At 44.8% G+C, this 16634-nt stretch overlaps 1 protein-coding gene across 3 annotated transcripts in view; it reads right to left on the reverse strand.

Annotated features, from left to right (window-relative positions):
• The window catches only part of LIPC (lipase C, hepatic type), a 161169-nt gene that overhangs the window by 133726 nt on the left and 10809 nt on the right, over positions 1 to 16634 (reverse strand). Inside the window, exons 2-3 of one of the 3 annotated variants that reach the window (XM_023228617.1) lie at positions 14437 to 14693; positions 6750 to 6877 (exon numbers count right to left, since the gene is read on the reverse strand). In XM_023228617.1, coding sequence (XP_023084385.1) covers positions 6750 to 6837 — 88 coding nt within the window. In that variant the 5' untranslated portion in view covers positions 6838 to 6877; positions 14437 to 14693. Of the gene's footprint in view, positions 1 to 2120; positions 2205 to 6749; positions 6878 to 14436; positions 14694 to 16634 lie in introns of those variants that run through there. The other 2 variants (XM_026455074.1, XM_023228616.1) reach the window with 2 other exon arrangements.

The following is a 16634-nucleotide window of genomic DNA, read 5'->3' on the forward strand; positions in this document are numbered from 1 at the left end:
TCCAGCCTGCTGAGCAGGGATCTGGAGGGTCCTATTGGCCCCTAGTCAGTCCTTTTCCCTGGTGGGCTGGACCCCAATTCCCGGGTGAGAGCACCCGGCTCAAAACTGGTCACCCTCCTGGGGGTCAGCACACAGCACCTTCCTGGCTGTGAGAATCGCTGTGACTTCTGTTCTGGGTGGAGCCCGTGGCTGTCAGGGACACCCAGGCTGAGGCCGGGCTGGTGACATTCCCCTCATGATGAAATGGAGACTGTTCTGCCCTGTCTCCGGGCCCAGCCTCTCTCTGCCTCTCTCCCTGCTGTGCCGCCTGCAATGACCCAGCATGCCCACAGCACTGTGGCAACTGATGTGGAGAGGAGGGCAGGGGGAGGGCCATCATGGGAAGCCAGGTACTGGATTCTCTTGGCTTTTGGCTGCACACTTATTTGGTGATTCATGTTTTCGGGTCAGCTTACAGACCCCATGCATTCAACCGTCAGTCCTGTAGTTTCCTCTCCAGCTCAGAATGAAAGAATATGGGTTCCAGTCCTGCGTCCCTGTGAGAGGCAAGCAGAGTGGAGGACAGGCTGCTGTCCCCCACCTCTCCAGGGTGGGCCTTTCAGCAGGACCACAGACCTGCTCAGCTGTAGGGCTGGGAAGGCTGGCCGTGGATGGGAGGGTCTCTTGCATGGGAAAGATAGAATTTCCCGGGAATGCTGGGGGCTGGCCCTCTGCTGATTCCAGAACTATGTGCACTCTTGGAAGAATGACTTTAATCTCTGGACTGTATCTCAAATATTAGTCACGGGTGACATTCTGTGTAACTGTGGAGGCCTGTCAGAAATCTGACACACCCTGCTGGGGTAGTGATTTTGAGTGTGGCTGAACCTGCAAAGTTGGGTGCGGGTGGCAGGTCGGAAGGATAGTGGAAAATCCCTTTCCCAGGGTTCGTCTTGGGATGACCAATCCAACTGTAGCTGATGAGGGCCTTTTTATTTTATTTTTCTTGTACATTTAAGTACTTAAAATCCTCCAAAGCCTCAAAACCCTTTATATATCTTTAAATACACTTAGAATCTCTGACAATATACAGCACGTGTCTACAGTTTTTTCATAATTATGATTCAACATGTAGATTCTTTAGTCCTGTTATTTTTCCCTACATTATTGCATACACACTTTGCTTATCCTTGTTTTTCAAAGCTACAAGACCAGTTGTTACTGAACTTTTTCAGAGGTCACAGGTCCGTTTGATAATTTGCTGAAAGTTATGACCTCTGCCCCCACTCAAAATGCGCATACACAGAGCCTTGGGCGCTATCTCAGGAGGCTGCGGACTCTTGGAAACCATCCCCTGCGCTAAGATCGCTGGTGTTAAACCGTGAGTGCCTAGGGGCCAGCAATAACCTTTTATTTCTGAACTTCATCATTATTGCCCCCAAAAGTTTCTGTGCCTTTTAGTAGTAGGTATTCAAAGCCATGCCTGTTTGAAGTTGGACTTAGCAATAGCTGGAGTCCCCGACTTCAATGGTTTGTGCTTGGGCATTCAACTTGTTTCCAGTCTGTTGCAGTTTAACCAGTGTTGCTAGCAACACCGTTCTATGGGATTTTTTTTTTTTTTTCTTTTTCTTTCTAGATGGTCTATTTTTTGAAAGGTATTTTTGGGCTTGAAAAGCACATGTACTTTATCAGCTGTGTACCTCTGCTGTTGTACAAGGAAAGCCTCCTTCTCTTCTGTCTGGATACTATCATCCTTCAACACCCTACTCAAATGCCACCTCCTCCTAGAAGACTTCTTCCCTCCACTTGGAGGTAAACTCTGCCTCTCTACTCATTCCTCTCTCATGTCCTCATCACGTGCCATGTTCTAGCTGATAACATTTACATACATTACTCAGTGGTATACCTCATGTACTTGACACATAGAACAGATCATTTTAATGACCCTCTGCTCCGTAAGACAAAAGCATTTTCAGTAATATTTATGTATTTATGCAAAAATCAGCAATCATCACGACTTTCTCGATTTGTTCTTCAGTTACAAAGCAGTGAACAATTTTTAAAGAGACAAATATATTTTAACTTTAAGATATTCAAACACAGTAAAAATGTTTTGTGTATGAGTCCAAATTTTTACTTACCAAACAAGGTGTTACACTTCATTGTTCACAATCCGTTTTATTGCTTTAAATTTTAAACATATATGAGAAGCTTAAAGGGGTCACCTAGGATGACAAAATTGAAGTAATTCAAGTTCTGTTTTTTGTGATTTTGGTTGTCTTTTTTTTTTTTTTTTTTGAGACGGAGTCTCGCTCGGTCGCCCAGGCTGGAGTGCAGTGGCCAGATCTCAGCTCACTGCAAGCTCCACCTCCCAGGTTTACGCCATTCTCCTGCCTCAGCCTTCTGAGTAGCTGGGACTACAGGCGCCCGCCACCTCGCCCGGCTAGTTTTTTGTATTTTTTTAGTAGAGACAGGGTTTCACCGTATTAGCCAGGATGGTCTCGATCTCCTGACCTTGTGATCCGACCGTCTCGGCCTCCCAAAGTGCTGGGATTACAGGCTTGAGCCACCGCGCCCAGCTGGTTTTTTGTTTGTACAACCACTACGCTGTCACTTTTTATTTCGAATCTACTGTTTACATGCAGGAGCAAGTAATAAGTGCCACTGAGGTTGGAGACATAAGGACGTCAAAGGATCTGAACCATTGCACACTTACCCTTGCAACAAGAACATGCCTCTGAATTTGTGCATGTTGGGGCCAAGTGCATAACTGGGAGTTCTCCAAATTAATGTCAATGTAGAACACAATATTTATGAAAGGATAAATAATAAAAATGTGATGAATTTGAAGCTTACATATACTTATTACATAAAACCCAACAGAAACCACAGAGATTGTTTAGAACTTAGGCCATAAAACCATTTTTTTCTGGAAAGAGCTTTGCCTTTATTGCTGATATTCTTTTTTTTTTTTTTGGAACGGAGTTTCGCTTTGTTGCCCGGGCTGTAGTGCAATGGCGCAATCTCGGCTTACTGCAACCTCTGCCTCCCGGGTTCAAGCAATTCTCCTCCCTCAGGCTACCAAGTAGCTGGGATTACAGGCGCCCACGACCACGCCTGGCTAATGTTTTGTATTTTTAGTAGAGATGGTATTTTACCATGTTGGCCAGGCTGGTTTCAAGCTCCTAACCTCAGGTGATCCACCCACCTCGGCCTCCCAAAGTGCAGGGATTACAGGCGTGAACCACGGCGCCCGGCCAACATTCTTTAGAATTCTGATAATGACAGGCAGATCAGCTTTTGGTTATATTTGTATTTAAATTCTCCGCGGACAGTTGCTCTTTTATTGCTGGCACATCCTCCCTCCACCCAGTCCCATGGCCCCCTATTCCCTCCCACCCCACTCCTATCCCATTTGGCCATAAATTCCTGCAAGGCGGGGGTTGGCTGTGCAGCCCCCTGCTGTACTGTGCCCACTGCACAAACACAGCAGTTTGCAGGCCAAGGCCCCAGGGAGATCGCCTTAGGATGTCCTCCCTTTTCCTCTATGGGAGGCCAGATTTTCTTCCTACATTTCAAACAAAGCAACACATCACAACAGACTGAGTACAGAAACGGGTAAGAGAATCCAGCTGTCTTGTGAAGCCAGATATTAGAGAAATTTGCAACATTTCTTTGTAAAACAATGTCACTCTTCTGCCCCATTTAAAATTATTTGGAAAATACAAGTTATTTTTCATAAAATTACATTTTATGTGTTAACATGCAAGGGTTTACTATTATTTTAAAAAGCGTTAACAGATTTTAAAGATTTCTCAGTTTTCATTTCTAATGAAATAAATATTGATGTCTCACATAATAAACACTGTTTGGGGTCCTCAGTGCTTTTTAAGAGAGGAAAGGTGTGTGAACAGAGTGTGTGAGTCGTACTCAGGCTCTGCCTTACGTATGGCAGGTGCTCATGTATGCTTGTGACATTCATGAGGGACTGACTAAATTGATGGCTTTCAGCTGCTCCTAGGATTTGGAAGCTGAGGCTGAGGTGGAGGGGAGGGAGAAGGCGCCTGTTGATAGTGGGCCAAGTACCTGAAAGTGGGGTTTGCCAGGGTCTAGGAGCTGCAGTTGCTCTTTGGAGCAGGGTTGGCTCTCATGGCAACAGTGGCTGGGGAACCTGGGTCTCAGGCAGTGGGGGCTGGGCATAAGTGTGATGTGCCATGGGGGCTTCTAGCAGCTCACTCTGTCCAGTCCCCCTTAGTGCTGAAGGGAAGGAACAACTGTCTGAATCTGCCTGTCTGTGAGAGGAACGGAGCAGAATGCTTTTCTAGAAACCTCTGGCTGTCAAATCACTGGGTGTGGGCTCGATAGAGAGCACTGCGGCCTCAGTAGACAGATTGAGGCTGCGGGTACCTCTCCCTGCTCTGCCCTGACCAGCTATGCGACCGCCGGCGAGGCACTTAACTGCCAGCTTACTCAACCATATGGTGAGGATGAGATAAAATGTCCGTGGAGTGCCTGGCACATGCTGGGTGCACAGCACATTAGTGACTCCATTAGTAAGATGTCATTAATAATAAATACTCAAAAGAAGTAGGCTGGGAGGAGGGGCTAAAGAGCAAGGGTCCTTGAGGGAGTACTTCCTGGTGTTCGATGAGTGACAGTTGAAGCTTGGCGTAGATCATGGTTTCTCAGCCTCCGCACTAATAACATTTTGGGCCAGATAATTCACTGTTGTGAGGGCTGTCCTGTGCATTGTAGGATGTGAAGCAGCATCCCTGGCCTCTACCCACTAGATGCTGGGAGGGAAGCACTCTCTCCCTGGTCTTAACAACCAAAAATGTCTCGAGACATTGCCAAGTGTCCCCTGGAGGGCAAGATTGCCCCTGTTGAGAACCATTGGTGTAGAAACGCGCCTGACAAGGGCTCCACCACAGGACACTGGCTTCCCTGCAGTTTCCCCAGAAAGACATCACACCAGCCACATGCACACAGATTGGGTTCACTCACTGCAGAAAGAATTCTGCCAAGAGATTCTGCTTCCGAGAGAACAAGAGGCCTCCTGACTCGCATCCTCTTTCCTGAGGAACCCTCTTGCTAATAGTAGTCACTTCCCTCAGCATTTGCACAAACCAGGCCCTGGGGAAAGAAGCAGGCTGACCAGGACAATGAGATTGATCAAGGAAAATCTGGACAATACCCAGAAGCCTGGGGGACGCCGTCCCTCCCTTCAACCTCAACCTCAGCACCGACAGCTTCCAATTCCCACGGCTCCATTGCAAAAACAGCCCTGACCAATCGACAGTAGAATGAATAAGCGGAGTGTGGTGTGGTCCCACAGTGGAATGCTACAACAGTGAGAATGAATGAGCCTCAACTCCACGAAACTGCATGGTTGACTTTCACAAACGTAATGTTGAACGAAAGAAGCCGGGTGCAAAAGAGCAACTGATGTGTTTCTATTAGTGAAAAATCTCCCCAAAGGAAAAATCATGTATGTTAAGTCTCAAGGGGCACACAAGGAAGGCTTTGGGGATACTGGTTCAGTTTGTGAGAATTCATGGAGGATTTATGTTATAGGCCCTTTTCTAGAAGTGTGTTATAAACTTCAACAAAAAGTAAACAAACAAATACAACATTCTGGGGCAAAGGGCAGGAAAGGCCGTTGAGCAAAATCATTGTGAACCAAGGGAATAAAGATTACCAGCAATTTTACCTGTATGGCTCTAAATTATTACGTAAGGGTCATTTTTGGATGTGGCTTTACAAATGAGATGATGTATCAAAAATAGTATAGTGCTTGGCACAGAAAATACTTAGTGAATGGCAACAATTAATACTACTACTCAGTTATTAACTGACCTATGAAATAAAATTATGGTCAAGTACAAAGGAACATTTTCCTTAAAGGGTAAAAAGTTTCTGAAATTTTTAGATACATCCCCTGTTAGTGAATTTCTAATTCTCAAAGTTGTTGGAGCGCTCTCCAAGCCTAGACTCAGAGAAAAGAAAAATCTAAGACTCTACCTTAGCGTTACTAGCTCCTGACCAGTAACCAGTACCAAAACGAAGTCCCAAACACCTGTCTAGTTTGGCCAAATTGTTCAATTAACTGATCCATCATTTATTGGTCCACTGATTAGCTTGGAAGCTGGGCTCCACTCTACCTGCCTGATCAGGCATTTGATCTGTCTTTGGCTGTCAATCTAGTTTGTGAATTTACAAACAGAACAGGCAGGACTGCTGTTGGATTCTTTAGTCTCAGACTAAAACTTTGGCAGAAAAACAAAGTCTAGAAATTGTGCAATGATATCTCTACTTTAGACCTGACTGGAAATAGAACTCTCATAAACTCCCCTCTCTTCTGAGAGAGCCAGGCAATTAGACAACCCCAACACAACAGAGCACTTCATTGCAAGCCTGGCTCCCTGGTTGCAAATTAGATGCCACATTAACTCTCAGGAAGGTCTGAATCGCTCTCAAATCATTCGCCACTGAATAACTTTTAGCGTGACTGTTTCTATCAGATATGCAAGAGACTTCACTGCTAGCTGCAGGAGCTCTTAGAAGACTTTTAATCCCAGGATGCTTTTCTAAAATTTCATTTCTGCTTACAAATGGCTCCATGTCCCTGTGGACCTGTGAGGTCATGTATAGAACCACCTTGCATGCTCTGAGTGCAAGCTCTGTCCCATACAGTCAGAAACCCCTGGATTCTTTGTGACACACATTTTAAAAAGAAAAGTTCACGCCTATCTCTGGAGACAGGCTCTTACCTGGTTTCAGGCTTTGTCCATGGGCACTTGGTTGGATAAAGATGCATAAAACCAAGAGAATGGAGAAACACTGGGGACTTATGTCCATTTCTCCGTTTCACCCGGGGTCCAGGCTTTCTTGCTAATTTCTGAAGCCAAAGAGACCAGAATGCCTATTAGATACTTTGTTAGGGAAGACTGCCCATTAATAATTAACCTCTCAACATGTTATCCACTGTTCAGACACTTTCCTTACTGCCCCCAACTGCAAATCTAATTATATCTATTTTAAAAAGGTCGATTTACAAAAGTGCTTCTTATCCGGACACATTTTGAGAATAAAATACCTTGTTATGTATTCTTACCTTTTGGGGCCGAGGCCAGAGTTCCAAATTAATCAATTGAAAGCTACTGTGTTGTGTTTGGAAATTCTGCCAAAGGTCGGGGTAGGTGGCGTTCACGTGGCTTCCTAAGCCTCCCTGTGACAGTGCTGCAAGGGGGATGCTGGCTCAGAAAAATGGTGTTTCAAATGGCAGGCTAAGGCCAAAGGAAAAGAAAAGGGCCCTGCCATGCTGAGAGCCCCCAGGGGGTCCAAATTTTTCTGTTGGGTTCAGTGAAATTGATGATGCTTGTGGTCAAAGTGTGGTGGGGCAACATCTCTACAGCTGAAAGGGACAGGAAACCCTTCACCCTCATGTCAAAAGGAGTTGATGGGGAAGCAAAGATGCCCTTGCCAAGTGACTCATTGAGAGGTGATCCTAGAGTAAACACACTTCTTCTGCCTCTGTGTTCATTAATGTTCCAGCTGTGTAGAGGACGAAAAGTAAGGTCACTCAGCAAAATCAGGTAGGGAAAAGGCTACTATAGATGGCTTTTGTGATATTTTTGGGCCTCTAGTTTTATTTTAACTTTCTTCATTTGTTCAACACTTTTTTATTTTGGCATGACTACTATGTGCCAAGCCCTGTTGTAGGCATGTGGGATATACAAATCCTTATGTATCAGTGGAGGTGGGAGGAGTTGCATAACGGACATCATAAAGAAGAGATTTAGGGCCTGGTGCAGTGGCTCACTCCTGTAATCTCGGCACTTTGGGAGGCCAAGGCGGGCGGATCACGAAGTCAGGAGTTCGAGACCAGCCTGACCAACATGGTGACACCCCATCTCTACCAAAAATACAAAAGTTAGCTGGGCATGGAGGTATGTGCCTGTAATCCCAGCTACTCAGGAAGCTGAGGCAGGAGCAACATAGAGACACTCTGTCTCAAAAAAAAAAAAAAAAGAGAGATTTATGTAGACTGGTAGAATGCAATGAGAACCCCACAAGAAAAGCATGGGGTTGGGGAGAAGAAGGTGGGGATTTTAAGCAGAGTGATTAGAGGGAATTGCATTGGGAAGTTAAACTTTGAGCAAAGGTTTGAAGGAAGTGAGGGAGTTGCCCCTGTGAACATCTTGGGGAGGAGAGCTATGGGCAGTCCATGTGAAGGTCCTGAGGTAGGAGTATGCCTGGCGTGCTCCAGGAATAGTAAGGAGGCCAATGAATGGGGAGACATGGTAAGGACTTTGACTTTTATACAGTGACACATGGCGGGGGCGACTCTGAGCAGAAGGGTGATATGATTTGTATTATAGTTTTAAAAGATCACTCTGGTTTGAGCCAGGGCGCAGTGGGGAGATCTGTTAGGAGGCTATTACAGTGACACAGTGAGAGGTGATGGTGGCTTGGCTCAGCATGGTAACAGGGCAACTGGGGAGTGGTGGATGGGTGCTGGATATATTTTGAAGGTAGAGCCCACAGGGTTTTCTGACTGCTGAGATACAAGATGTGGGAGACAGAGAGGAGTTGAGGATGACTTCCAGGTTTTCAGCTTGAACAAATAGATTAATGGGGTTGCTGTCAGCTAAGAAGGGAAAGCTATGAGTGAAGCAGGTCTGGTGGGGGAAGATTAGAGATTCAGCGTTGGCCACGTGGGGCTTTGAGATGGCTCTTAGATATCCAAGTAGAAATGTTAAGTGGGCAAAATTAGATAACATGGTAATTATTGCCTGGACGAGCCTCATTCAAAGGGTCTTCTGAAGCTACCAGCAGACTTGGACGATCTTGACCCAGTCTAAAGCTGTGTTCTGTCCTATGACTGTACCTTCCTCCCAAGCCCTGCAGCTGGCGGACCATGCCGTCAGATAAACAATTTCTTTTTCTTTTCTTTCTTTCTTTCTTTTTTTTTTTTGAGACGGAATCTTGCTCTGTCACCCAAGCTGGAGTGCAGTGGCGCAGTCTCGGCTGACTGCAACCTCTGCCTCCCAGGTTCAAGCGATTCTAGTGCCTTAGCCTTTAGAGTAGGTGGGACTGCTGATACGTACCACCACACCTAGCTACTTTTTGTTTTTTCAGTAGAGACGGGGTTTTACCATGTTGGTCAGGCTGGCCTCTAGCTGCTGACCTTGTGATCTACCTGCCTCGACCTCCTAAAGTGCTGGGATTACAGGTGTGAGCCACTGCGCCCATCAGATATACAATTTCTGAGCAAGGACTTCTGCCCTGGGTACTTGGCTGGCTCCTGCACAGTTAAGCAGAATCTGAAAGTTCCACTTCTTTTCCTATAAAGCTGGCACGTAAAACCAACTGGCTACCCATCTTGGGCTCCTCTCCCCTGTGCCCACCCTCATCTCCTCTCCTCTGGGTACTGACAGTAACCACTCCCACTCCCCATTTTATTCTGGACACAAACTCATCAAAAGACACCATTGAATCCAAGTGCCTCTGAAATACCAACCCTGTGCCCCCACCTGCCCTCCAAATTTCTGCAGAGTACACTTTCTTACCACTTTCTACATGGTAAGAACACTTTCTACATGGGAAGAAGCCTTCAACATTGTTTCTAGCTCTTGTAGTTCCTTTACTTGCACCACCCAACATTCCTCTAACATCATCTCATGCCAACTCAAATTCTATGAGGCTCTCCTGGAAAATGACAAGGAGGAGTTGGTACCCGTCTCCTTTCGGGGTGGTGTCTGCTTTCACCTCTACCTAAGCTCTTCCAGCCTGCCCCATCACCAGATCCAAACTTGCAGTGGTGGTTTTAATGCACAAGCTCTGTTGTGTTTTCTTGAAGCTGACCATGGAGGCTATTGGGAGGGAAGAGGGGAGGACTTCACAGAGTATGAGGTTTCCTGAGCTGGGGGCCTATCTACTTGCTGTGTATAATATTATATAACCTTAATGAGTTCAATCTCCTCACCTATAAAATGGGGACAACATGTGTCTGTGATAATATTTTCAGACATCAACTTATTTTTCTCCCAAACTGTCTCCCTTCCACTTACGAGGGGCAAAGTAGAGAGAAGGCTACAAATCTTTTTTCTTCCAAAAATATAGGAACTTAGGGCAAGTGAATTTTATTTATTTTATTTTATTTTTGGAGACAGGGTCTTCCTGTGTTGCCCAGGCTGATCATAAACTCCTGGGCTCAAGTGATCCTCCTGCCTTGACCTCCCGAAGTGTGGACAGGTGAATTCTAGCCAACAAAGAAAAGCAAAAGGCTGAAATATCTTGAAAATATATGAAGGAAGAAGGAACCCCTCACCTTCCTATCACTAGAAAGACAGTCTTTTGGGCTTTGCAGGTGGTGTGGAAGGGGAAGGTTTGTCTATGGGTCTGAGAGCAGAGGGGACAGTCCCTTGCTTCCCAGAAATCCTGCTGGAAGAAAGGAACCTAGAGAGGAAATGGCTGTGTTGGCAGATGGGCAAAAGATACACCTGGCTTGATGTAGGGCGGTAGAGCAGTGAGTGTCTGGGGCCAGCAGGTCATGTTGATGGGAGGATGGGCCCCTCAGTGGCCACCAATGTGGACCGATGATGGAGGACTAGGTCACACTCCCCTCACCCCATGCCTAGCTGTTGTGTTGGTTCAGAACTATGGCATAACTACTGGGGTTGGGGATGGGGTGGGAAGAAGAAATCCAGAAGGCCTGAAAATAGGGGTTGGGAGTGAGGAATTTAGATGGGTTACAGAGAATAGAGAAATTTATTGCACATTAGAATCTGTGGACTGAAATTAATACCTCTACAAACAGAAGTATGCTATGAATGTTAGAGATTTGTGTGTAAGGTATCCAGCCAAGTGCCTGGTTCATAGCAAAGGATCAATAAATTATAATGACCTATTTTGTGGGCAGTATACTTAGCAGTCAAGAGTCCATGATTTGAGGCTGGGTGCAGTGGGCAGTGGCTCACACCTGAAATCCCAATGCTTTGGGAGGCTGAGGCAGGAGGATCACTTGAGGCCAGGAGTTTGAGACTAGCCTGGCTAACATAGCAAGACCCCATCTACATAAACATAAAAACCAAAAAATTAGCCTTGTGTGGTGGCACACACCTGTAGTCCTAGGTACTTGGAAGGCTGAGGCAGGGAGATTGCTTGAACCCAGGAAGGAGATGGAGGCTGCAGTGAGCTGTGATCACACCACTGCATTTCAGCCTGGGTGACAGAGTGAGACTCTATCTCTAAAAGAAAATAAAAAAGAGTCCAGCCTTGGGAATCCGACAGATACAGGCTCAAATTCCTGGTCTATCTCTTGTACTTACTAGCTGAGGAACTTGGATAAGACATTGTGACTGAGCTTTAGTTGTCTTCATCTGTATAATGGGACTAATAATGCCTCCCTAGTCTGATTAAGTGAGGCAATGCATGTGAAGCCCTCAGCAATCCTAGGCCACAGGAAATAATTAATGGTAGCTGATATTATTGTTTTTTTAATGTTTAAATTCACTGAGGGGATCATGAGGGTGTCCAGGAGGTGGATAACAATAAGACCACAGTGATACAATTGTAGCAAAAAATGTAGGGGGCAGGAAAACACAAAGGTCTGGATCAGTGGCTCCAAAATACAATTGAGCATCAGAATAAGAGTCAGCTGGGGAGCTCAGACAAAGGACAACTTATGGGCCCATCCCAGGAATACTGAGTAATGGAATCAACACCAGGGTCAAGGCCTGGAGAACCTTCATTTCAAAAAGTTCTCTGGGTAATTCTTGGTCACGCAAAGTTTGAGAACCATTGCCTCAGAATGGTGCTTGAGGGATCTGTTGGGGCAAAATAGAAGGAAGAAGTCACAGGGCTCTACTAACATGGACCATGCTGATGGCTGCATTGGAGGCTCCAAACTCTAAGAGGCTCAGGCTTGCCTCCTGTTCAGCTAATAGGAAATGAAGTATTTAAAGAAAATACTTATAAAGATGTGTTATCAAAAAATGGGTGAAGCCTCCGCCTTAGAGAGACAGAATGGCTCCCACAGCTGCAAGACCTGACTGTCGTGTGCTTGACTCCAGCCATGCATCTGAACAGTCAGTAGATCCATTCATAGCATCTTTGGTCATTTCCATGCCCAAGGAAGCCCAGCAGTTTCTTGAGGCCTCTTCATTTCCATTTTTTTTTTTTTTTTTTCTGAGTTGGAGTCTCACTGTGTCACCTAGGCTGGAGTGCGATGGCGTGATTCTGGCTCAGTGCAACCTCTGCCTCCCGGGTTCAAGCGATTCTCATGTCTCAGCCTCCCTAGTAGCTGGGATTAGAGGCGTGTGCCACCACACTCGGCTATTTTTTTTTGTATTTTTAGGAGAGATGGGGTTTCACTATGTTGGCCAGGCTGGTCTAGAACTCCTGACCTCAAGTGATCTGCCTGCCTCGGCCTCCCAAAGTGCTGGGATTACAGGCATGAGCCACCATGCCAGGCCTTTTCCCTTTGCAATTCTTTAAAGACTTTCTATTTTGGGTGACACTGCACTCTGGTCTGCAATCCTCGATCTAAAGTAATAATGGTTTTATAATTAGGTTTTTAAACATTGCCCAGTTCTTGCTCTCTTTTAATTTGCAGAGCTTCTTGAATAAATAAAGATTTCAAGAGACTGGCATTTGATGACCTGAGAATGACCTTTTGCTTTAGTGTCATGGTGATAAGAAAGTTAATTAGGAGAGAAGAAACAGACATTTTACAAGGATAAAGCAAGCAGATCCCAAGAGGAAGAGGCCAGGGGACCAAGGTGAAGTTCACTGATGACAGAAACAGAATTTTATACCCAGAATCAGGTTTTCTTCTTTTTGTCTTCAGGAACTGGGATACCTTACCTGAGAAAGGCAGGCTTTTTTGTTGGTGTTCTAATAAAATAATTCTTGAAACAATAAAATTTGTCACTGTTATTTCCCTAATTTTGCGGTTGAGATTTAAGAGGTTAGGAACAGGTACCAAACTGCATCTCACCAGTAAAAGGCAGAGAGAGGAGAAGTCAGGGGATCTTAACAATCACAAATCCTTAATCCCTGTATATCTGGCTTTCTCTGGGACTGAATCAGGCTTCTCTGCTCATCAGCCTAGTCCACCTCCAAGATGAAATGAATTTCCTTGGATCATGTTATAGGAAAATGACTCTATCCTCTTTTACTCCTGCTTGGGGCCAGGCTGCCATGAGGAGAATGACCAAGTTTTTATTGGGTCACTGACTGATCTGTGTGGACATTCTTGCACCATGTGGGAATATGGCAAAACAAGTAGGTAAACCTTGTTAATTTGAGTTGGCCTGGAACATGTCCTCATTTGGAAAGTGGTTGGACTGGAGTTTAACCTTTTCCTTATCTGCGTTAGAAAAAAAAAAAAGACCTAATAAACAAACGAAGGGTGAAAACAAGATTGCAGAGGACATTTTAGACTATTTGGAAGGATTAGGTGTTTCAAGCATTTCAAATAGATATTTATTCATCCAAGATTTTCACGCCTGGTCACCAGGGGTGTCTTTGCATCAGCTCTGCCTCCAACTAGTTGTGTGACCTTGGGCAAATTCTGTAACCTATTTCTGCCTGTCAAATGGGATTATGAAGGTTAAATAAGTATCACATGAAAATACTTATAAAAACTCTCTGCATAGTCAAGCCTCATTTGATTTTCTTAACAAATGAGGTAGGAATTATTTTCCCCATTTTACAGGTGAGAAAACTGAGGCTCAGAGATTCCTCATGCAAGGTCACATACCTGATCAATATAGATTGGAGAGAAGGACGCTAGGTCCCTGGAAGACCTAATATTCTGATTCCCTAAGTCTCAAGTTATGCAGCTAGGGAGCAAAGAGTCGAGATCTCCTTCTTGTTTTTATGTTTCCTGGTCTGTGTTGGCCCACGGATGCTCCTTATCAGGATTTCAGCTGCCAGATTGTAAAACAATTGGGAAAATCATCATAACAACAACACGCCCCTAGAAGCAGAGCAGTCTTTTTTATGACTAGATACTGTGGAACCAATAACGCATTTTATGATCTTAGAAATTCCAGTAGAATGGAAAACCTATTTTCTCTCTTCGTATTATGCTTTGAAGCAAAAGGAAATAAAGATTTAAGTTGGCTTTGAACACCAGGTAGATAGTGAATATTGTTGGCTCCGTAAAGTTTGCCCAGGGTTTTCGCCTTTGTAGGGAAGATGGAGAGTATAGACTATGATTCATGACGTGTCTAGTCTGTGCCTGCTTCCTCCAGCTGCTGGGATGCTGGTCATGCTTGGTGAGCGGTGACCATGCTGGCTCCCGAGGGAGACTCCCCCCAAGCCGTGAACTGAACTAGCTGCTTGCAACAAGCAAGGGCACAGTGTGGGGAAGGGGGCACCAGCACACTGGCTCTCTCTGGGTCCTAGTGCTTCCAACCATGGGGTGTTGAGGGGCACAGTCCTTACCCTGGGTATCAGGCAGGGCTGGGCACTGGTCAGATTGCAATGGCCCAAGCCTCCCTGCAGTAGGATGCCACATCCTCATCTCACAAAGGTTTGCTGAGTTTAGCACACGGAATCCACGGCTGCAGGAAACCAGGAACTAATTCCACTCTCTTCATTCTCAGTGATGTGTTTCGGGTTCTGAAGAGCTGCCAATGAGTCACCATTTTTCTGAAGACGGTAGCTTGCTGACATGGTTCATCACTGATTCCTAGGCAGGCCTGAAAGTCAGGAGTTAACAATTCAGGAGCCAGCCCCCAAAGTGCCTGCACAGTGCCAGAATCGCCATGTGATCTCATTCACACTTCAGGAAGAATCCTATGATGTAGGCATGATTTTTCCCTTTGAATAGAGGGGAAGCTGAGGCTCAGGGAGGCTACTGAATTGCCCACATCCGTACTGTAGTAAGTGGTGGAATGGGACTTGAATTATGTTTGACTTCAAAGTCCATACAACAAAAAGCAGTTTTGCCAAGTACAGTAGGGATTGGCTATGAGATCTTTGTGTATCAGTTGCTTAAAAAGAAGGAATTGTGTCATGCTCTTGCTCTGCGTATAAAGACATATATCATGTGTATTTCATTTATATATGAAAGGGAGTTTATTAAGGAGTATTGACTCATATGATCACAAGGTGAAGTCCCATGATTTGTTGTCTACAAGTTGAGGAGCGAGGAAGCCAGGGGTGGATCAGCCCGAGTTCCCTAACCTCAAAAGTAGGGAAGCCGACAGTGAAACCTTCACTCTGTGGACAAAGGCCAAGAGCTCCTGGCAAGCCACTGGTGTCAGTCCAAGAGTCCAAAAGCTGAAGAACTTGGAGTTTGATGTTTGAGGGCAGGAAGCATCCAGCATGGGAGAATGATGCAGACCGGAAGACTCAGCAAGTCAAGTCCTTCATGTCTTCTGCCTGCTTTATTCTAGCCAAACTGGCAGCTTAGATTATTAGATGGTGCCCACCCAAATTGAGGGTGGGTCTGCCTCTCCCAGTCCACTGACTCAAATGTTACTAATACCTCCTTTGGCAACACCATCACAGACACACTCAAGAAAACTATTTTGCATCCTTCAATCCAATCAAGTTGACACTTAATATTAACCATCACATCACATGTTGATTATTATTTTTAAAACAAATGTTCTCAAACCTTTTCTCAGCTATTTAATGGAGATAGCTCTGAGATAAACTACGAGACATAGCAGAAGTTAGAAATAATGGAGACATTATAATTGGACAGAATCATATAATTTCTTTTGATAATTTCTGTTGATTGAGGAAAAGGCAATTACTTTTCCTCAATCAACAGTAAAGGAGACCAGCCAGGAAGAGGGGACCGGGGTCTTTGGCCACGATGCTTTGTCCTGGACAGAGCAGAGTGTTTGAAAGGAAGTTGTCAGGACAAGGCTGTGCTGCCCAAGACCCAACTGAAACCGCCATCAGTTATCCAATTCCTCCTGAAGCCATTCATTAGAGTTAGATCATGCCTGGGGTCCTTCACAAAGTAACAAGCAAGATTCTTTTGATATGCTTTCATAATTCCATGAAGAGATAATTCTTTAAAAACGAAGGTAAAATCATGATTCTCAAATATAAAAATGAATACATGGTAAATATTTTACTTAACTAATTAATGAGGAAACTGATAAGGGTGTTGTAACCAGTTCAAAGGAGAAGCCAACACACACACACAAATTTATATGAGTAAAGAAATGTTGCAATGAATGTACAAATGGCAAATGGATACAAAAGTAGCTTTTTCGGCAGTGTGGGAGTGAAGCTGGTGGAACTTCTACAGGATAGGACAGAATTTGCATTTTGCATTGCTATTGTCTACAATATACAGAGTTGTAATATACTTCAAGGGCAATGAAAGCTAGAATCAGATAACTCAGGGAGGCTGTGCTGTGTGTAGACAATGCATCCTTTTCCATGGAAATACAAAATTTTCCCTTTATTTAGTATTGTTGCAAAATGATGAAGTATTTAGCGACAGAATTCTGATGATAACAGGATAAGGTTCTTTCTGGAGGAAAAAGCTGTCTCTTGCTGCATTTTTACCTCCTGAGTGAAGACTCTGATCACTAAGAACTGGATTTCCAAGCTTGGTTTCTCCGTTTTTAGTCCCAGTAAGCAGGCAGATTATTTAATAGCTGGCACCTCAGTTT

The sequence above is a fragment of the Piliocolobus tephrosceles genome, chromosome 6 (assembly GCF_002776525.5).
Source record: "Piliocolobus tephrosceles isolate RC106 chromosome 6, ASM277652v3, whole genome shotgun sequence".
In the NCBI taxonomy this organism is placed as follows: Eukaryota; Metazoa; Chordata; class Mammalia; order Primates; family Cercopithecidae; genus Piliocolobus; species Piliocolobus tephrosceles.